The 24,143-nt window shown below is 41.5% G+C and overlaps 1 protein-coding gene across 2 annotated transcripts in view; it reads left to right on the forward strand.

Moving 5' to 3' along the window:
- The window catches only part of LOC124280786 (monocarboxylate transporter 9-like), a 38,482-nt gene extending 20,788 nt beyond the window's left edge, over window positions 1–17,694 (forward strand). For both annotated transcript variants that reach the window (XM_046716757.1, XM_046716758.1), the window contains exons 2-7: window positions 6,414–6,722; window positions 7,348–7,491; window positions 8,529–9,599; window positions 10,527–10,796; window positions 11,467–11,592; window positions 12,165–17,694. In XM_046716757.1, coding sequence (XP_046572713.1) covers window positions 6,449–6,722; window positions 7,348–7,491; window positions 8,529–9,599; window positions 10,527–10,796; window positions 11,467–11,592; window positions 12,165–12,358 — 2,079 coding nt within the window. In that variant the 5' untranslated portion in view covers window positions 6,414–6,448 and the 3' untranslated portion in view covers window positions 12,359–17,694. The remainder of the gene's footprint in view (window positions 1–6,413; window positions 6,723–7,347; window positions 7,492–8,528; window positions 9,600–10,526; window positions 10,797–11,466; window positions 11,593–12,164) is intronic.
- Window positions 17,695–24,143: the final 6,449 nt, after the last annotated feature.

The following is a 24,143-nucleotide window of genomic DNA, read 5'->3' on the forward strand; positions in this document are numbered from 1 at the left end:
TATGTTTCCATTATAATAGACCAGAACGCAAGCAATTCACGGTTTCCGAGTGTGATAGAATAGATACATTAGTGCTAAAATCTGCACACGTCACATCTACGGATTTCACTTCCGGTAATGTTCACCGTACGACGTTATGCAATACGATCAAACATCTATCGGACCTTTCACATATATCATCCCAATAACATTTTATTTTTGTTCTAGATCTTTCTTATATGTGATACTCCTTTTATGTTTTAAGCTTATATTTTGTACATTTTATGCACATATTTGCTAGTGTGTCTCTAAGACAAACTTTGTGTCTCAGACACCTGTGAGTGGGGCGGAACGTACACTACATGGCTTGTCTGCCTGCCTGTCTTTCTGTCTGTCTGTGTCTGTGTACGTGTTTAAAGACCTGACAAGCATTTCCACACATTTGCTCGACTGTCAAGAAGAGAGCACGCTGAGTCATCGTCGCGTACAGAGGAAACCATTCCATGGACTTCAGCCTTTCGGTACGTCGGGGTTTCTTGGCGGAATGTTCAAATTCCAGATCCACGAAATGTACAACCTTTCTTCTACTTCCACATTGAGCCAACTGTTAAATCCAGACCTGTTCACCCGATGTTTTCTTCGATGCGACCCAAGAGAATAAGTTGAAAAAGGAGCCCAAATCAAGTCTGTAACGATTGCGCAAGTCTACGGTGTCTTAGCTCCAGTATTTGTGGGTGATTGAGTGAGTTGGGTTTCACGCCGCTTTTAACAATATTCCAGCAATATCACGGCGGGGACACCAGAAATGGGTTTCACACATTGTACACAAGTGGGGAATCGAACCCGGGCCTTCGGCGTAACAAGCGAACGCTTTAACCACTAGGCTACCCACCGCCCCCCTGGGAATTAAGAACTGTTCTGGGCTCCATTTGGTTCATATGTAATTATATTTTGTAGATATATGTGTTAAATATTTCAGATCTCTAAATATCTCTGGGTCTGAATATCGGAGTTATTCACACTCTACCACCCACCCACACACTCAACCGTCATTTGCGATTATCACGTGATGAGCGTCTGCAGACACGTTGACGGCAACGTGCAGGAGTGTCGTCATCGGACGTTATAACGGAAGACGTTATCTCGTATCCATCACGGTTATCAATCACCCCTCTGCCTACCCACACTGACAACCTTCAACCTCTGGGGATATATACCCCATTATCCCTATCTCATCTGCCTCCCTGACCCAGTGGTGTCACCATATACTCCATCTCCGGTACCCTGGTGTCACGTGTCTACAGAACAAAAGGGATATATATCGTATATCTCCTGACGGAAATAATACAATGTCAAGGACGCTGTTGTGAGCGGGTGCTGTAAAGGCATATACTTACGCCTTTAATTGCTCAATCCACTCTGTCACCACCTGTTCGCGAATGTGATACAAGGATTGAACAATGATTTACATAAGCAGGTGCGGTTTATGTGTGTTGTGGGGGGTTAAGCCGCTTTGTGAGAGTATTGTTTTATGCCGTTTTTAATCAGAGGTCACTGAAAATGACGTTCACACATTGTACCCTAGACTTGCAAGGTATTAATTAATAGTTTAAATGATTTCTAAAAAAAATATAAATAATATTAATATATTGTCCCTCTAACAGACCGGCATCCTTAGACCGCCCGCTTATCTAGACTTGCCTCTTTAAAGGATAGAATTACTATACATCCATGAGCTTAGCATTCAGTACAGCCTTGGAACAAGCTATCGTCCGGGTGTAAACAATATCTGTGTGGCGCAACCCACCTCGTTATAGCGCGAGTAAACGTGTGACGTCCGAAAACAAATAATCCGACGATATATATGATTGAACTGTTATTCTTGTTCAAAGCATACTGTGTTGGTAAATGTGACAGTCCAAACACTGTGTTTGTCCTCTTGTGAGCAGGTTTATTATCATGTATATTGTGTCGTTGTATGTCATTTATGAGGCGTCAGAGTATTCTGTTGACACATTCCGCTGACATCGGCAGTGTCGTCGATGTCGTGCAACATATATGCCATACACCGTCGACTTTGTTCAAGACAACAATACGAGCGTTCAGTGTGAAGCGACACGAGCAAAGGTCAAGATATTTATAAGTGTTTCACAATGTGTACTACTTGTACACTCGGTTACGGAAAGGGGGTGGTGACGTTGTATCACTGTAGTAAAGGATCTTGTCCCGTCCCAGAACTATCCGAGGCAGTGGCGGTGACGATTTGGTGCGACCCTGAAACTGACGGTCAGAGTTCCCTAAACAACCCGATCACCCCAGAGGGAGTGAGTATAGTTTTACGCCGCCTTTAACACTATTCAAACACAATCAGCACAGGGGATACAGAAGTAGGCTCCAAACATTGTACGTATGTTGAAATCGAACCGTCTTTAGACGTGACGAGGGAACACTTCAACTACTAGGCTACTTTCTCCTTAAAACTTCAACTTAATCACTGAGCCTGGCCTTCCAATCCATTCAGTCGTCTCGTAGAAGTATATATTTTCTCTATTCCTCCAAAGGAGACCCGTGAAGGTCGGGGTTAGAATATTGATCTTCAGTAACCCTTGCTTGTCGTAAAGGACTAACGGGATCGGGTGGTCAGGCTCGCTGGCTTGGTTGACACATGTCATCGGTTCCCAATTGCGCAGATCGATGCTCATGCTGTTGATCACTGGATTGTCTCGTCCAGACTCGATTATTTACAGACCGCCGCCTATGGCTGGAATATTGGTGAGTGCGGCGTAAAACTAAACTCACTCAGTTACAATACTTGTTATAGTACGTCTGTGGAATAAACATGTTTCCTCAGTATATGAGTGTCGCTGTCTTCGTAGCACTGTACAATGTCGCCAGATATCTAGTAGGTAACTTCGCAGTTGAGAACTATGATTTATGAATAAATATGGAAGTGAAGATGTAAAAGTGTATCATCACTACGTGAGACTGCCGGATACTGTTGCCGGGACGGTCGGGAGATTTGATACATTACCCTGCCGAGTCGATAGCGTGGGGCAGTTGCTATGACGACAGGCTGATTGGTTGACGCTTCGAAGTGGGAGTGAGTTTAGTTTTACGCCGCACTCAGCAATATTCCAGCTATAAGGCGGTGATTTGTAAATAATCGAGTCTGGACCAGACAATCCAGTGATCAACGGCATGAGCATCGAACTGGGCAATTGGGAACCGATGACATGTGTCAACAAAGTCAGCGAGCCTGACCACCCGACCCCGTTAGTCGCCTCTTATGACAAGCAGGGGTTACTGAAGATCAGTATTCTAACCCGGACCTTCACGGGCGCTTCGAAGTGGGAAGGTTTATACGGAGAGATACTGATCTGAGGACCTGGCGACATACCAGACCGAGGAACATGTTTGCGGTTGTTGGATGAGATAACAAGTTGTCGTCTGCTCGCATGTGTGCGATGAGCACAGGCCGAGGCAGACGTGACGCCCGCAGACGCTGTTGAATACTGTAGATTTGGTAGGTGGATCCTGTTCATTGAAAGACTTGTTGATCGGTCAGTTTGTCATTGTTAGTGGTTGAGTTTGGTTATATGATGAAGACTTTTGAGGGAGAACGGAGTTATATTCCCCAAATTCGCGGAAGCATGCAGGCATAAAGTACCTCAAGTTTTTTAAAGTAATTTTGTTAAGTCAGTAAAATATTTCGTCATTGCTGCTCGAAGGTTGGACAGGCCAGGGCAGACAAGGTTCCCAGTGCCCGCTTATCCAGCAAGCGGCCAAGCCAATCTGACGTACAGCTGGTCATGTTTCACGTGAGTTACTGTTCAAAGTACCAGTCACTAGTTTTGTCTGGCCCCGACTCGAGTATTTCCAGAACACACCCGTGCAAAGTGCAAACTAGCGGAAGACGTTTTGAAGACACTGTGAAAATAGGGGCTCTTGAGATCCATGATTTACTATATATTCAGGAAACTGTCGAAACAACTTGTTCGCGCCATGTTTTTGAGACTGAAGAAAAGTCAGCAGGTGTCTAGATAACCCTTGATGATAAAATGTCTTACATTTACGTTTGTCAACTCAAATTGGCCCGCGAACTCTCGGCAGGTGTGCGTGTTACTCGCAAGAGGGCTGTTGTTGAGAACTTGGACTAATTCTTAGTCTCTGAATGTATATAATTTTGATAGTAACAAGGAAGTTGTCTGTTTGAAATTTGATATGATAAAATGATAAGATTCGAACCACAGACCCAATCACATATGAAATGTTGGGTGGTTCCACGCCATATCTAGATACTGTAATTGGTACCGTGTTTGAAGCTGGACATTTGTCTGTCCTTAAGGGCGATAATTGATGGATGTTAACTTCTATATTGTTTGGGAGCGCAGTAGAGCAGTGGTAAGGCGTCTGCCTATCACGCTGAAGGCCCGGGTTCGATCCCCGGTGGAGGCACCTAGGTTCGGGTCCGAGGTTTGCACATTTGCGTAGTATCCTTGGACAAGATACTTAGAGATCCACATTGTCTCAGTTCACCCAGCTGTAAAATGGGTACCCGTGAGGATGTGCTGGCAATGTGAGTGTTAGTTCATCGCGCCTAACAGGCAGCATGGCTGCATGATCCCCAGGGAGTTGAAAAAGTATCGGAAAGTACGATAGTGTCCTATGAACGGGGATAGTATTGTACGTAGCGCCGTGAGCAGGCAATGTGCCTGGATATGAGCGCCATATAAGCGGACTATTACTATTACTATTATTTTATTTATGTTTTCGCGAACACGAGATCATATAGCCCAAACGTCGTGTCCCCCCAAAATAAGGAAGTTGACATCTGTAAATTCTCGCCTTTATATGTATCCCAGTGCCGTTCAAGGACTCTGTCTCTGCTGAATGTTTGAACTGTTGGATGTCGGTTAACGATTGGAGGTATATTGCCTTCTTTCCGGATTTGAAAGAAATTTGGTCTGACATTTCTCCCAGCTCATGGCCACACATGATTCGGAAATATAATTTTCCTGACGCGTGTGACCCCGAGTCATGGAAATAGTATATCACGTCAACTCAGTTTAACACATAGGTAGCTGAACAAAACGATATAAATCGCCGTGGCGATTCAGCTGTCGCCTGTAGATCTTTATAGGGGAAACAACGTCTGAAGTAGATAACGATCCAACTGGAGAGTAATGTTTGCTGACCTCCACGCACTTGCAGCAGCAGATGCGGCGTGTCCACTGGCTGTCCATTGTGTTCCGTGGACACACGCAGTGCACAGGTGCATCCCGCTGTGTCCGACATTGGCTGGATAGTGGTGGCTCCCATCTGTGTATGGATAGTGAGGGACGTGATAGTGGTGGCTCCCATCTGTGTATGGATAGTGAGGGACATGATAGTGAGACCTAATCCAAGTCTGAACCAAGTGAAAAGTTAAAAAATGAAAAACTGGTGAAAATCATAATAGCTCAAGGGGCCATGGGGTAGCCTAGTGGTTAAAGCGTTCGCGTCAAGCAGAAGGGTTGAGTTGAGTTGGGCTTTACGTCACATCGGCGTTATTCCAGCCATATAGTCAAGCAGAAGGCCCAGGTTCGATTCCCTATGTTCAATACAATGTGTGAAGCCCATTTCTGGTGTCCCTCGCGGTGATATTGCTGGAATATTGCTAAAATCTGTGTCAAATCCAACTCACTCACTCACTCACTTAACAGATCAAATTAACTCGATTATTTTCATTGTTTTATTGTTTTTACTACTACTACTACTACTACTACTACTACTACTACTACTACTACTACTGCTGGCGGTGGGTTAACCTGGTGGTTAAAGCGTCCGCTGGTCACGCCGGAGACCCGGGTTCGAATCCCACATGGGCACAATGTGTGAAGCCCATTTCTGGTGTCCCCCGCCGCGATATTGCTGGAATATTGAAAAGTGTTGTGATTTTGACTGGCAACTTCGCAACTGGGCACAATATCTCTGGTTTTTGGGCAACATATTAGGAAAATCTGTGACTTATATATCACTGTAAAAACTCTTTTGAAAACATTTACATCGCTTTTTCGAAAGTAATCCAAAAGTACCGGGTGTATACTTTCTTTTGTACGTCAGTTTATGATGTGCAGCTACATAGTGCCTGGTCACAGGTTTGTCTGGTCCAGATCCTGTATTTGGTGCAATTTATATTGCTGCACAAAACGATATTGACTCCATCACCTATTTAACACCAAATGATGGGTTTTTGCTTCATGGGGGAAAATGTTTATTATAATTGTCTGTTATAGTTTAACAGGAAACTAAGCAATCTTACAGTTGTCAGATCTGGACCGGACAATCCAGTGATTGGTTGAGATTAACGTTGGCGAGGGTCAATATTCTTGCCATGATTCCCTCAGGTAAATCTAAACTGTCAATAAATTATCAATGCTTTGTTTCGTTTGCAGGGTGTACCATGATCTAAATAGCGGCACTTGTGATAATGACACGAGCAATCGACTCCAATGATGACTGCTGCTGTAAGGATAAGTGCGAGGAGGAGGAGGACGTGCGAGCGCCCTCTAGGGGCAACGGCCCTCCCGATGGAGGATGGGGATGGATGGTTGTCCTTGCCTCTCTGCTGTGCAACATCATCGTTGACGGCATCTGCTTCACCATCGCCACCTTCGAACAGCAGCTGATGAGTCGGTTCGATTGTAACCATGCGCAGGCAGCTCTCATACCCTCCCTGTTGGCGGGCTGCTACCTCACTGTAGGTGAGTAAAAACACCATCACACAAGGCGGGAAATGATACAAGGTCACAATACAATGCCAGTCACGATGTATACAATACATCATACACTTGTTTAGCTTCCATCGTGTGGAAATGTTATCAGAAATATTTCAGAGTAGGTTCTGAAGGAGATATGGTCCTCGATGCATGTTCATAGCGGTTATTTTAGTAGAACTTGAAACACTCATTGTCATTCGTTGTGTGATATTTGATTGTCAAACATGGACGGAGGGTGGGGTGTTATTGAATGAGTAGTCATTTTGCAAGTGTATTATTTTGTATCGGTGCAGATTATGAAAGAAATAGAGAAAAAAAATCGCCATAGTTGTGTTGCTTCACACACACACACACACACACAAACACAAACACAAACACACACACTCCCTCAGAGAGTCTCTTCCTCTCTCCCTAAATGAAGCATGTCTAGATTTACTCAGGTTCAGAATCTCCCATCTCACTGGGACTCCTTTTCAATTTAAATGAGTTTATTTGTTACTAATAAAATTATATATATTCTGGGTCTAAGCGTTTGTCTAAGTAAAGAGTACAGTTGTTGGAAAGTAGTATTATCCTCAAGATAAGATCAACATGTTTCTAATCCACACAGGTCCGCTGGTTAGCGCCCTGGCCTCTAAATATGGCTGTCGGAAGGTGACGATCATGGGCAGCCTCATCGCAACATCTGCCTTCCTGCTCAGCACACAAGCAAGCAGTATTCAGATGATGATCGTAACACTCGGAATTATGGGAGGTAGGTTGATTGTCTTGGTAGGTTCCCAATGGACGATACAGAATATTTTATCAAACTAATATGTCTCCTCCCCCATGGGACTTCCCTTTTAGGGACTGTTCATAATTCATGGTGGGGGGGGGGGGATGATGATTCTTATGGAGAAGCATATACAATGTGAATGATCCCCCTTAAATTATATGGACAAAATCAATGACTCCCCCTCCCCTTCCAAAAATTACTAACCCTTCCCATAATTACTAAGCATAATTTTAAACATATTTTTATGAACACCCCCACCCACCCCTTAAAATCATAAAATCATCATCACCCCCACTGGCCATAAATTATGAATGGTCCCTAAGAACATATTGAATGAAATTGACAATTTAAAGCGCAAGTCCTTCATTTTCAATGCTTTCGTTTTGTTCAAAATAACATATGAAGAATTCTTTTATTAATGTATATTTGACTTTCACATTTTGCTCTATCACCTCTTTGATAGAAGATAAAGATATGTCCCATCAGAAGATATTGAAGATGACAGAGGGAATTTTATCATATGAGGGATAGTGTTATCAATATGGTACACCAGTGCAATATATTTGGTATCATCATTTGATAACTATGGAAATGAGGTTATCAAGTCGGAACTAGTTGCAGTAAACTCTTTAAATCGAGCCAAAGTCTACTTGCTCCAAAAACATTTTCGTTCAGTTCCCCAAAGGTTTAGATCGGGTTTCCATTTGTGGTTATGTAAACCAGCATGAAACCAATCGTTTTGAAAAAATTAATAGGACAGTTCATTTATGTCAGTGTATGACTTCATTAGTTAAATTAATAAATTTAAACATGTTACACTTCGATTTGTTTAGATTAAAATTATCAATATCATCCTTGTCTGTTTCCATATCGGTAAATATCATATATTAGAAATATGACGTATTAAAAGTGTGCAAAATACAAAAATATTCCAATTTATCACATGAAAATACACTCAGCGAATAATGTATATTTCACTCACTAACCCATAAATCACTGACTTGTTTGTGTTGCAGGTATTGGGTTTGGTATGATCTACCTCCCAGCGATAGTGACCGTTGGATTCTGGTTTGAGAAGAAGCGTGCATTTGCTACAGGTATAGCAGTGTGTGGATCTGGCGTGGGAACATCCATCTTTGCACCGTTTGTCAACTACCTCGTTGAAGAGTACCGTTGGCAGGGTGGACTTGCCATCTTGGCAGGACTTATCCTAAACTGTGTCGTGTGTGGGGCACTCTTCAGGCCGCTGGACAAAACCCCTCAGAGAATTCCCCGCCGCATGGTTGAGATTCAGCGAGGATCGATCATGAAAGCCCTGATCGAGGAAAAGAAACGACAGAGAACAATCTCCAATGGTTCCTTGGACAACTGTATTATTACAAAAGACAACCGCCTCATCAAGATCGACCCTTCGTTCTTCGAGGCTAAGCGGAACAACTCGTTTATTGCTAGGTTTAAGGAGTCGCTAGGTTTCAGCACCAAGAGTTTGGACAAGAGTAAGCAGAGCCTGGTGATTCCCAGTATTAAGATTGACCACCATGTGTCTAATGGCAACTGTGCTGGCTCCCAGCCTCTCAGCCCCATCTACAGACCCAGTGCCAAAAACACGTCTCAGTCTTCCCTGTCCACCAGCAGCGACAGTGGGTGTAACATGACACCTGAGTTCATCCTCACCGCCAAGAGCTGTGACATAATCCCTGGGGCAGTGCGGTCCTCACAAGACTCAGAATTAAATTCGTGCACGCAGAGCATGAAATCTGTGAACTGTCCCGCGATGGGAGCGAGTGTGATAAGTATCCAGGTCGTCCCGACCCCACCAACCACGCGGTCACGCCACCGGGCGTACAGGTCCTCTTCGTCGCGCTCCATTGCATACGCGAGTTCAGGGAACATGCACCCTTCGAGTATTGTGTCGGGTAGTGTGATGAGCATACCTCAGTACAGTGTGCAGACTATCGACCAGTACGAGGAGAAGCAGTCCACCTTGAGGAAAGTCTTCTATCTTCTCAAGGAGATGTTTGACTTCCATTTGCTGAAGAGCCCGATGTTTGCTCTCCTAGTATTTGCCAGTATTCTCAGCATGTTGGGTAAGTACTGACTTCATCTCCCGTTGTATATTCATTCATGTTATACCGCCTCCGTGGTGTAGTGGTTAGAGTGTCCGCCTGGAGAGCGGAAAGTCGCGGGTTCGATCCCCGGCCGCGTCATCCCAAAAGATGTTAAAATATGATACTTGTTGGTCCCTGCCTGGTGTTCGGCATTAATAGGTACAACAAGGACTGGTCGGCTCGGAGTTATTATAATGTGTCTGAGTGGGGTATTCATGCTTAATTGCGGCATGGTATCTCAGTGAGCAAGCACACACATGCACGTCATCATTTCACCACCTCCTTCATGTTATTTCCCAGATGAGTCGTCTGTATGTCATCGTGCTTGTCTGGCTCTGTTAATCTGTACCAAGTATGTGAGTGTTTGAACATTGTATAAGAATCTAAGAACCAAGGTTTTACCTCAACTCACAAACATGGGGGTCTTGGTACCCCCTAATAATTAGTTTTAAGGGTCCTTGCAGGCAGTACAAGGGTCTTATGAAGTAATGGTTTAGAGAACTGTATGTTTTAGTTTGTTGGGGCATTGTATTTAATTGTGGTGGTGTGTGATCTGGTGCATAGAGCTCAGGTCACAAGTTAGGTGACGTTAAGCAACGTAGGTGAAGAAGAGTCCTTTGATGGGTGACCATGTTTGGCAGCTTGACTCCTGAGAGTTTCTAGGACTTCTGTCCTGCCCCACAATGAAGCACCTATGTGGTCACACTTTTAAGGCAAGTGAGTTTGTTCAAAATTGCCTTGGTTCACCCAGCAGCAAATGGGTACCTGGTGGTGTAAGTCATATGACTATAACCTTCTAGAGCCTCACAGTCCATCATGTTGTATGTGCTTTAAGCATGTCCCTGGAACATTGGGTTCAGCTCTATATAAGTGGCCAATTATTATTATACTTTTTTTCTTTTCCAGCTTTCTTTATCCCGTTCTTCTTCCTGAAAGACAAGGCAGAGATGGAGTCAATCAGTAAAACAGAGGGTGCGCTGATCTTGACGGTCATTGGCATCACCAACACCCTCGGACGCATCATCAGCGGCTGGATCGCAGACCGGCCATGGGCGGACCCTCTCCATCTTAACAACATAGCACTTATCATCGCAGGGATCGCAACGCTGATGGTACCGATGTGTCACTCCTATGTCTCGCTGGCGATCTATGGCACCGCCTTTGGGTTGTGTGTTGGTGAGTTAACAATGGATGGTTACACTTTAGTTTGATGATTTTGATTTGATTTTTGATTTTTATATTTTATTTTTTTGGTGGTCATCAGTTTTGTACACATGTACTAGGAGGGGTCAGCAATTTTGTTCATTAAAAGAATGAATAATTATGTTTACAGATTAAAGGGGGAAGGGGGTCATTGATTTTGTACATGATATGCAAAGGGGGTCACTTACTTTGTACGTAAATTTTAGAAGGGGGGGGGGGTGATTCACATTGTTCATGCTTTGGCATCAAAATCACACCATTGTGCCCATGTGTGGAATTGAACCCAGGTCTTCGGCGGGACCCACAAACACCCCAACCACTGTGCTACCCCACCGCATGTCATAAGACTAATAGGATGATTTTGACGGAAATGCTGCCAATGGCATGAAACAACACTTATAAAACTTTAATTCCAATTGTCACTTGTTACAACCATAAAATTTTGCGACCTTCTGATCAAGGTCGGTCACCTTATCCAATGGCCAATGGTCAGCAGGCTGATAGTCAGGAAGTCATCTGTGGGGATGATTACATGTCCTGCTTCACACTGAGAAAACTGTCAAATTGTCAGTGATTTGTGATATCGCAGTTTTTCCTACGCAAATACAAAATATTTCTCATATTGACAAATTTTTCTTTACAGCGGTGTTTGTATCTCTGAGGTCCATCCTCCTTGTGGACCTCCTGGGTCTCGACCAGCTCTCCAAGTCCTTTGGGATCCTCATGCTTTTTCAAGGTGTGGCTTCCATGGCTGGCCCCCCTCTTGCAGGTGAGTCAAGAGCGAACAATGCATTGATGTAGCCTATAAAAAAATGGTTCCGATTACCCGATCGACCCTTGAATTCTGGTGCCGATCCTAGTTTTTTAAAGAGGTATGAATAAAATAAGCTTTCAGATACCATTGTTTTTTTCCTGGCACCAACGGACATTGGTCATTCTGATAGAGAAAGTCGACATGATGGCCGCAAGCTTGATTGAATAAACAATTACACATTGATAAATGTGTTATTTGTTCGTACTTTACTTCTAAAAATATATGTGAAAAAAACGAAAGAATTCCGACCTACCTACCCTAAATTTTAAACAGGTGTAGTTGGAACCACAACATTATTATTTTTTGGGCCTGTCTTCAAATTTTCTTTGTTGATTAATTCTGCAGTTAATAAAAACGTTTTGGTTCCATTTTTATTTCTGGGTATTGATTTCATCATGTTTTGGTTGTGCATCATGGAATTACAAGAACACTATGTGTGAAAACCTCTCTCACCATGTTTCAATCATGTGACCTGACCTCCCTGTGACCATGACATTCGACAATAACCATGACCTTCTCCTCCCCAGGTACTCTGCTGGATTCGACGAAGAGTGTGAATGTCTGTTTCTACTTGGCTGGCTCGCTTCTTGCTCTCTCTGGCCTTCTTGGAATCCCACTACGACGCCTTAAAAACTGGGAGCTGAACAAACAGCCTGCGAGGCTGCCCGAGGAGATGCCAATCACCGAAACACTACGCTTGGAAGTGGAGAGTACAATATAAACATAATGCTCAAACAGCACTTCAAGGAAGCTTGTTTCGCATGTGTGTGATTTTCCCATAATGCTCTGGAAAATATTCCCATGGTGCATTGGGAAATTACTTGTGCTTGATGAAAGGAAATGCTTGCCCATTAGTCGGAGACTGAATCGAAGATGGGGATTATTTTGTTTCATCAAGCTCTGGTTGAGTGGTCATGTGCAGGATGGACGGCCATATTGTTTTGGGAACCAAATCGGTCATGAATGAAGAACCTTTTTGGTAAGGACCACTTGTGGTACTAGTCTGAGACCTCCTGTGCTCTGAGGGAGGTGTGTTATTGCTTGGACTCCAGGAATTGCGATGGCAGAATGTGTTTCTGTGAGGTAGAGACGGCTTTCACAATTGTTTTTCAAGAACCCCTCACCAGGGATTTTCATTTTTCTTATGAGACTTGTTTTCTGGAAATATTATACAAATATTACTCTGTATATAGTCAAGTTTTTGGAATACCATCACATGATCTGAAGTCATGAAGACATTTAATATCCTGACCTCATATGATCATGTGACCTTTTGAGCCTCAATTTGACATTCTGAGCCTCAGTTTGATGCGTGGTGGACAGAATACCCACATGTTGTGGTCAGTTTTAATATAGGCCAGTTGGGAGTAGAGACGAACTTGGACAAGACTACGGCCATGTTGGATATAAGCCATTTTGGATAAACAATATGTGGAGATGTTTTTGTGATACATAGTTGAATATTCTCACAAAATCTTGATACCTATTTATGAAATCTGCTTGATTTTGAAATTGATCAACTATTCATGAACTGTTGTCGTAAATATTATGACACCTCAAGGTAGTGCGGTGTATGTGGTGTCAAACCTAGCCATCAGCAGTCCCTCTTAGAATAAACCAACATGTGGTGATGGTTTGTAGTAGTGCCAGAGGATGTGATTGGTCACATTTGCTGCCTGTTTTTGCAAGAGAGACACTGATTGGCTAGAATACACTATGGATCTCAAGAGAACTACTACTTACTCAGGAGTATGCTGTATATATTTACCAAGGGTTTATTTAAAAAGAGGGAACCAAAATGAAGGACAAGGTCTGAAGAACATATATTAATTTGTTAATGTGTCGCAAGATAAAACATGGCCATTTTTTAAATAATCATTGCATCACCAGCAATTGATACCAAACCAAAATTTTTTTCGAAAATTAAAAAATTCATTCTTGTGGCGACGTGATTTTTCAAAGTCTTGTGAACGTGATCCAACCACCATGATTGCCTTGAGGAAAGCAGTATTGTAAACAGTGGTGTTGGTTCAAAATAGTGGATCCCTCTTTTTACATATTCCCTGTTTTTTGTATGTGAGAGAGCGCAACTTGATGGGCGTAGTGCTGGGAATCTCAATCTGTAGGAATGATATTTTTCTGTGTTCTCAGTGAGGCTTGCAATGGGGATGTCGTAAACCATGTGGAGAATGTTTTTGAAAATGCATTTTGTCTGAAATTAAACATTTCTATTCATACATCGCAAATATTTATTTTAACTTAAATAAGTATTTCCTATGATATGGAGAAATATTCATAAGATTATTTTCAAGTTGAAACCCCTCATTTCTGACCCTCACTGATCAACATAAAAGGCTACACTATGGACATATGAGTATTTCAGTTGTCATGGCAACTTCATGAAGCTATTCTAATGTTGAGATTTCACAGATTTGAGTTTTATGCAGAATATTGCAAATGAAATGTGAAATTGTTATTTCTGAACACTCTTTGAGCTGGGTTGTTGTGTCAACGCCTTTTACGGACAAACGGATTCATCCGTTCGTCAGACATCATGTTGTTACAGGATACGTTTCATGTGCTTAGCGTGTATTTTGTGAAAATATTTCAAACATTTCTGAAGATATTGGCAGGAAATACATTTCACAATTAAATCAACATTTGTCATTTAACCCATCGTTTCATGCAAATGTTTTTGGCTTAGCTTTTAGACTGAGAATAGGCCATTTTTACTGTTGCTAAAGAATTTTTTCTGAGGTACCTAACAATTAAATAAAATATTATTTTTGCATCAAGTGCCTAAAATAATGCCAAATGAAGAGTTTGGACTTGTTAAGACCCTCAAACTGATGTGGTATCTGTTGATGTGCCTGACACTGCCAAATATCTTCAAAATGTGACCGTTTTGCACAATCTGTCCTGCTCTGCTCTGCTCTGCTGTGCTGGTAGATTTGGTTTAAGTGCTATTTGTGATAATTCTATTGGGGGCTGTGTCAAAAGCATTTTTTCATTTTTGACACAGATCCTCCAAGTCTTGTGCTATTCAATGTTTAGTATTCTTTTAAAATATATATATCTATATCTATACCACCATGAGCTTGGGATGAGACAGTATCCAGAATGACTTTATCTGTGGCCATTTATTAGTGCTTTAATGATCACTTAATTTCTTGTTAATTATTGAATTATTTTGTTTTTATTGGATAAAAAGTAAATAATTTGAATGTGTAGGTATTTATTTGAAAGGTAAAAAGACGGTGTTTCCAATGACAATTAAAAAAGGTCTTGTATTTTTTATAAATTGTGAAAGTGAAATGACAGTGTAACTATTTAAATTGAAGCTGGTCAGACACCAGAAGCAGATCCGTAGGACTGACATTGAGGTCAAGAAACATACAGGGACACCAACCATACAGACCACTGATCCCTAAACATTGAAAAATATTTTGTTTAAAAAATAAGTGTAATATTGATTATCTATAATTATTACTTTCAGACCATATGGAAGAGTTTTAAAAAAATAAATTGGTATAAATTGAATTTTACGCTCAGAAATACGTTTGCCATCATCAAAAGATGATGATGTCAGATAAATTGACACGACGAAAAGAAAATTGTTCCTATGACTGTCCAATTATTTGAGAGTATTTGTAGAATTTGAATTTTGTTGTTTCATCTGTGGATTGTCTCACGTGCTGAAGTAAGCAGGTATATATAACAGAAAGGTATTAATGATGGTGCCATGTATGTCCTGGTTGTTGTGTTTGATTATCAATGAACTGTTTGTTAATAGTGACTCAGAAATGGCAAGAATTTTACCTCATACTACTTCCATCAAATCGTAACATCAGTTATCTCCCTTAGTTGCAACAGCAGTTATCCCCCTTAGTTGGTCTGTGTTTGTTGTTGACAATGTTCATGTCCTTCTCAATATGCTGTAGATAATTTGATACCTTGATGATGTGGCATATTTTGATTGGTTGATGATGAGATCATGACCTGTAAGTTTGTGTCCTTCCTTATTTGGACACAAGACACAACGGAATGGACTGCACTCCCCACACACTCTTGGCATGGACAGGTAAATGGCCTTTCAGGGGTATTATAGATAATGTGATCTGAATGTCAGAGATTAATCTAATCAGTTCAATTTGACAATGAATGAAAGATAGTTCTGAGTTTCTTGGCATATTTCCAGATATTGAGAAATATTTTACAGAGGTGTTGAGGCCAGATTGACCTTCAAATAGTGGTCAAATAGTGGTCAAATAGTGGACTAATAGTAACAGCAAATCAAGAAACTTCTAGTTTAATACTACCCCATATGTATGGAACAAGCTGTCACTCTAAGAAACGATTAATTAATTTGTCATGGTAACAAGGACCCTTCTAGAAGGCTTGTGGGTGCATTATTATTGTTGTACACAAAATATTCACAAAAATATCAATTATGATATGTAGTATATTACAAACCGCAGGACTGAAGTGGTAGTCAGTCATTTACAATGATGTTGAGAATACCATTTTTTTTCTGATATTGTTTTCCTAACTACTAGTTGGCAATAGTTAAAGTTGTAAGAGTCCTCTGTGCAATTGAATGAGGTGTTGTAGTGTTGCTAAGGCTATGGATTTATAATGTAATCCTAACATCACAGCAAAAGTGGATGTTTAGGCAAGCCTTATTGTATGAGGTGATTTATACACATTCAGATTTCATTTATAATATATATGATATGTTATAGAATCACAATTTTGATGTGGAAATAATTATATGGAAAATATCTGAAGCTCCATGAAGTGATGAGGTGCAATCACCATGGAAGAGAGATGAAGAATCATGTTTAATTAGATAACCATCCAAGGTGATGAAAAAACTGACAAAACAAAAGCTATATATACCATAAAGTAGTATGTTATGATATATAGATTGTTTTTTTTCAAATGTTTGTGTCCAGTACAAATGAGACGTGTTATACGCCCAACAGGGGTTTGCCTGCTCCGAATCTGCTTCCGTTACTCTGCATTTTATCTTGGATAAGGTATGTGTGTATTCTCTCCGCATACTACCAATGACAGAAGATGTTTTCAAATGTTTAATATCTGCTGTGTGTGTTCCCATTGACTTGATACTGGGATCGACCTGGGGCCAGTTTTAAGAATCTTTTAAAGTCCTTTTAAGTTGATTGTTATTATACATTTGTCCCAGTTAAAATTGATTTAGTTTATTTTTAAATCGAGTGCTGAAGTGCTTTTAGACTACACCGATAAATGTTGATAGGAAATAGATGCATCCAGAATTGACATTGTATACAAACTGAAGATATTTAGCATTTAAAAGGGTTGTGCAAACTGAGATGAAAAATAAGAGTTGTATTGCTAAGTAGGTAGGTCCAGCTTTTTGAGGATGTGAGTCCCCCTTTAAGACTTAAAAACACAGCATGGTGTGTTATATGAAGAGTAAGATTAGATTGTTACTTACTGGGAGACAGATGTACCGTTATAAATGTATAGGATGGGCGGGGCAGCTGTGACATGAACAGTATGGTAAACTGGTTATTAGGCAGGCCATGCCTAAGTTAGAGATTGGGGGGCTACTTTAAACAAAAATTCAGCAAGAGTAGGGCTGCTGTGAGTGTTAAAGAGTATGGATAACTGAAGTTAAAAGCAGGCAAAGCCTTAAGAAGTAGGAGGCCTACTTGGTGTTTGTGTAGCCAGAGCATGGCTACTGTGAGTGAGGAAGAGTATGGATAATTGAGGTGAGGTTGGGACAGTCCATGTGTACAGAGGGGACGCATGTGTGTGATTAGTTCAAGTCAATGGAATACTACCTACCAGCCTGTATCTGTCTGTACAGATGTCATGTGGTTATAACACATGGTTATAACATGTGGTTATAACACGTGATGATAACCTGTGGAAGCCTTGGGACTCCATATGTTCAACAGTCCAGGGCAAATTCTGCTAGCTTAGATGACCTTCACCTTCACAATGAAGGTCAAGGCAGGTGTGTACAGAGACTGGTACAATGTTGTTGAATAAAATTCATATTGTTTTTTTTTACATTTTTGAGTTGTGTTGTTTTTCCTGTGGAATGTAGTCTCACCATTGGCTCATGACCTGAAAGACACAGGGTCGAATCCCAACATGGGCTGAATTCCAAGGAGTGAATTCCATTTATGATATGATAATTCTAGAATGTTGTTAGAAGCGGGGTTTAAACAGTATTTCCTCACTCATTCACACCATTCCAAACACAACCATACCAGATCAGTCATTGAGACAAATCATATCAACATTACCATGCCAGATTAATCAGTGAGACAAATCATATCAACACAACCATACCAGATCAATCAGTGAGAAACATCATCAATATCAACACAATCATACCAGATCAATACCAGATCAATCATATCAACATAAACATACCAGATCAGATCAGTGAGACACATCATATCAACACAACCATACCAGATCAATCAGTGAGACACATCATATCAACACAACCATACCAGATCAATCAGTGAGACACATCATATCAACACAACCATACCAGATCAATCAGTGAGACACATCATATCAACACAACCATACCAGATCAATCAGTGAGACACATCATATCAACACAACCATACCAGATCAATCAGTGAGACACATCATATCAACACAACCATACCAGATCAATCAGTGAGACAGATCATATCAACACAACCATACCAGATCAATCAGTGAGACACATCATATCAACACAACCATACCAGATCAATCAGTGAGACACATCATATCAACACAACCATACCAGATCAATCAGTGAGACACATCATATCAACACAACCATACCAGATCAATCAGTGAGACATCATCATATCAACACAACCATACCAGATCAATCAGTGAGACACATCATATCAACACAACCATACCAGATCAATCAGTGAGACAACATCATATCAACACAACCATACCAGATCAATCGGTCAGTGGACACATCATATCAACACAACCATACCAGATCAATCAGTGAGACACATCATATCAACACAACCATACCAGATCAATCAGTGAGACACATCATATCAACACAACCATACCAGATCAATCAGTGAGACACATCATATCAACACAACCATACCAGATCAATCAGTGAGACACATCATATCAACACAACCATACCAGATCAATCAGTGAGACACATCATATCAACACAACCATACCAGATCAATCAGTGAGACACATCATATCAACACAACCATACCAGATCAATCAGTGAGACAAATCATATCAACACAACCATACCAGATCAATCAGTGAGAGAGATCATATCAACACATCAATCAGATCAATCAGTAGAGACACATCATATCAACACAACCATACCAGATCAATCAGTGAGACACATCATATCAACACAACCATACCAGATCAATCAGTGAGACACATCATATCAACACAACCATACCAGATCAATCAGTGAGACACATCATATCAACACAACCATACCAGATCAATCAGTGAGACACATCATATCAACACAACCATACCAGATCAATCAGTGAGACACATCATATCAACACAACCATACCAGATCAATCAGTGAGACAATCATATCAACACAACCATACCAGATCAATCAGTGAGACAAATCATATCAACACAACCATACCAGATCAATCAGTGAGACAAATCATATCAACACAACCATACCAGATCAATCAGTGAGACACATCATATCAACACAACCATACCAGATCAATCAGTGAGACACATCATATCAACACAACCATACCAGATCAATCAGTGAGACAAATCATATCAACACAACCATACCAGATCAATCAGTGAGAGACATCATATCAACACAACCATACCAGATCAATCAGTCAGAGACACATCATATCAACACAACCATACCAGATCAATCAGTGAGACACATCATATCAACACAACCATACCAGATCAATCAGTGAGACACATCATATCAACACAACCATACCAGATCAATCAGTGAGACACATCATATCAACACAACCATACCAGATCAATCAGTGAGACATCACATCATATCAACACAACCATACCAGATCAATCAGTGAGACACATCATATCAACACAACCATACCAGATCAATCAGTGAGACACATCATATCAACACAACCATACCAGATCAATCAGTGAGACAAATCATATCAACACAACCATACCAGATCAATCAGTGAGACACATCATATCAACACAACCATACCAGATCAATCAGTGAGACAAATCATATCAACACAACCATACCAGATCAATCAGTGAGACACATCATATCAACACAACCATACCAGATCAATCAGTGAGACAAATCATATCAACACAACCATACCAGATCAATCAGTGAGACAAATCATATCAACACAACCATACCAGATCAATCAGTGAGACACATCATATCAACACAACCATACCAGATCAATCAGTGAGACACATCATATCAACACAACCATAGCAGATCAATCAGTGAGACAACCATATCAACACAAGATACCAGATCAATCAGTGAGACACATCATATCAACACAACCATACCAGATCAATCAGTGAGACACATCATATCAACACAACCATACCAGATCAATCAGTGAGACACATCATATCAACACAACCATACCAGATCAATCAGTGAGACACATCATATCAACACATCATAGATCAACACAATCATATCAACCAAGATCAGATCAATCAGTGAGACACATCATATCAACACAACCATACCAGATCAATCAGTGAGACAAATCATATCAACACAACCATACCAGATCAATCAGTGAGACAAATCATATCAACACAACCATACCAGATCAATCAGTGAGACAAATCATATCAACACAACCATACCAGATCAATCAGTGAGACACATCATATCAACACAACCATACCAGATCAATCAGTGAGACACATCATATCAACACAACCATACCATACCAGATCAACAAATCATATCAGTGAGACACAATCATATCAACACAACCATACCAGATCAATCAGTGAGACACATCATATCAACACAACCATACCAGATCAATCAGTGAGAGACACATCATATCAACACAACCATACCAGATCAGTTAGTGAGACACATCATATCAACACAACCATACCAGATCAATCAGTGAGACACATCATATCAACACAACCATACCAGATCAATCAGTGAGACACATCATATCAACACAACAACCATACCAGATCAATCAGTGAGACACATCATATCAACACAACCATACCAGATCAATCAGTGAGACACATCATATCAACACAACCATACCAACAGATCCAGATCAATAGTGAGACACACATCATATCAACACAACCATACCAGATCAATCAGTGAGACAGATCATATCAATCCAACAATCAACACAACCATACCAGATCAATACCAGTGAGACACATCATATCAACACAACCATACCAGATCAATCAGTGAGACAAATCATATCAACACAACCATACCAGATCATCTTTCAGTGAGACAAATCATATCAACACAACCCCCGTTAGTCGCCCCTTACGACAAGCAGGGGTTACTGAAGATCAATATTCTAACCCGGACCTTCACGGGTTAGTAAAATATGAGTCTGTGGTTACACACTTGTGATATCATCAATACATACTACAGACCGATTTCCATGTCTGCAATTACCATTTTCAACTCGGTTGTCTCTATGACTTCAGACAGGTTCGAACATCAAGTTCACTATCTTGAAAAGTGTCTTGATTGTGATTTACAACTCACATGCTAAAATTTACAATGTGAGGAGGTGGGATTGGGAGGTGTGTGTGGGGGGGGGGTGGTGTGGGGGTGTTTGTTGTTGTTTGGGGTTGTTGTTTTTTAGAATTATCGCCCAAAATACCAAGAGTGTCGGGCGGTGGAGTAGCCTAGTGGTAGGCTCGTCACGCCGAAGACCCGGGTTCGATTCCCCACATGGGTACAATGTGTGAAGCCCATTTCTGGTGTCCCCCGCCGTGATTGTTCACATTGAACAAACGTGTTGCATTACGAATGGTATCAGTTACGTTTCATGACGCTTTCACCTAACCTGAAACGGTGGGATGGCCCAGTGGTTAAAGCGTTCGCTCTTCACACCGAAGACCCAGTTCGATTCGCTGCATGGGTACAATGTGTGAAGCCCATTCCTGGTGTCCCCCGCCGTGATATTGCTGGAATATTGCTAAAAGCGGCGTAAAGCCATACTCACTCACTCACTCACTCACTCACCAAGAGTGTACTTTCTTATGTACGTTACGTCAGTGAAGTCACGAAATCTGAGTCATGATCGTAGCTCAGTTCAACACCGCTCGCCTCGGGGTCACGTGTTTGGCACAAAGCCACAAACTTTCCAACCAAAAGCTACCCGCATAATCACAGTCCACGGTAGGAAAACTGTGTAACTGTGTAACATTATCACAATTGAAGCCAAGACCAATGACCGTAGGGGCGGTGGGGTAGCCTAGTGGTTAAAGCGTTGGCTCATCACGTCGAAGACCTGGGTTCGATTCCCCACATGGGTACAATGTGTGAAGCCCATGTCTGGTGCCCCCGCCGTGATGTTGCTGGAATATTGCTAAAAGCGGCGTAAAACCATACTCGCTTGCTCGCCCAATGACCGTCCTGTTTGGCTGAAGATTACGTGCCTCGGTTGTAGGTGAGTAGTGAGTGAGTATGATTTTACACCGCTTAACCGCTTTACGGCAATATCACGGCGGGGGACACCAGAACTAAGCTTCACACATTGTACCCAAATGTGGAAACGAACCCGGGTTTTCGGCGTGACTAGCGAACACTTTATCCACTAGGCTACCCCACCGCCCTCAAGCAACTTCAGCTATGGTACACTATATACATAGGGGGATCCAAGAATTTTTTTTATTTTTTTATTTTTTTTATATATTCCCCTGAAGGATGGCCTCACTTCACATATTCGGATGCTTGTCGTAAGAGGCGACTAACGGGATCGGGTGGTCAGACTCACTGACTTAGTTGACACATGTCATCGTATCCCAATTTCGTAGATTAATGCTCATGCTGTTGATCACTGGATTGTCTGGTCCAGACTCGGTTATTTACAGGCCATCGCCATATAGCTGGAATATTGCTGAGTGTGGCGTTAAACAACAACCAACCGGTCACATATTCAGGTACAAGTACGACAGATAATGTCACAATTTTACTCCTTGGAGACCTGAATGTTGGAATCTTAAATATTTTAGAGAATTTGATAAGTTTTTGGCCATTAACAGATTTAGTTAGGACCTGGATTGGTTGTAAATCATTATATGGTTAAAACTTTTTTTAAACTTTTTTTATGTCTCTCATAATTCTAAACTGACGTACAAAAGAAAGTATACACCTGGCGTTTGGGGATTATTTGAAAACTTCGCAATTGGGCACGATATCTGTGGTGTTTTGGCAACATATTAGTCTGTGAGCGTACAGACCCTACCGTGGTGTAGCACTGAGGCGCCTACATCGACGTCGACGTGTGAGATGGGCACGTATCGTTCAAGGTTGGCAGCGCAGACGATGGGACAGTCTTGTTTACTGATGAGAGCAGATACCTCCTGAACAGACCTGACGGCAGGACACGAGTACATCGACGCAGAGGAGAGCGGACGGCACGTTGCTGCGTGCAGGAGGTTGAGCCGTTTGGCGGTGGTGGCGTTATGGTGTGGGGGTGTATGTGGTGACAGAAAGACAAATCTGGTTGTTGTCGATGGGAATTTGAATGGGCAGCGTTATATCGACCAAGCCAGTTGTTCTACCCTTCCTACAACAGAATCCAAGAACCGTATTTCAACAGGACAACGCCCCATGTCACACAGCTCAACGTGTTCAAGGCTTTCTCAACTCCAACAACGTTGTTGTCCTGCCACGGCCATAACGCTCTCCGGATCTTTCACCCATTGAGCATTTGTGGGACCATCTTGGGAGGCAGATTCGTGCCAGACAGGTCGCCCAAGTGAACAGACAAGCCCTTATCCAAGCTTTGAGGGAGGAGTGGAACAGGATACCTCCTCACGTGATCAGACGTCTGACCTCATGTGTTCGACGTCGTGTTAGAGCCTGCATCGATGCCGGTGGTGACCACACTCGATATTGACTCGCAGGAGTGTCTCTGTGTCACAGACATTGACGTATCTCATCTTACTTGAGTGATCGAATACAGGACATATGAATATTATGTGTGTTTTTTGCAACTATCTCAAACAATTATTGGCCTCGATTAATGAATTTGATTTTCCATGCTCCTCACATATTTGTCTTCAAACTACAACATTGATTTTCTGTTTATCTTTTGTAATCATTTATTAATTAGCCTCAATAATATGGTATCGTTTCTTTTGCCCCTGAGTGTATAAGTTTTGGGACTTATAATGTACAAAATACGATCGACATGCACACTTGGTGCCACTCACTGTCAAACACTTAAGTTCCAAATATATCAAAGGGGATCATTAAG

Source organism: Haliotis rubra, unplaced genomic scaffold, assembly GCF_003918875.1.
Source record: "Haliotis rubra isolate DU_JTF1 unplaced genomic scaffold, ASM391887v1 Scf274, whole genome shotgun sequence".
NCBI classification, from domain to species: domain Eukaryota; kingdom Metazoa; phylum Mollusca; class Gastropoda; order Lepetellida; family Haliotidae; genus Haliotis; species Haliotis rubra.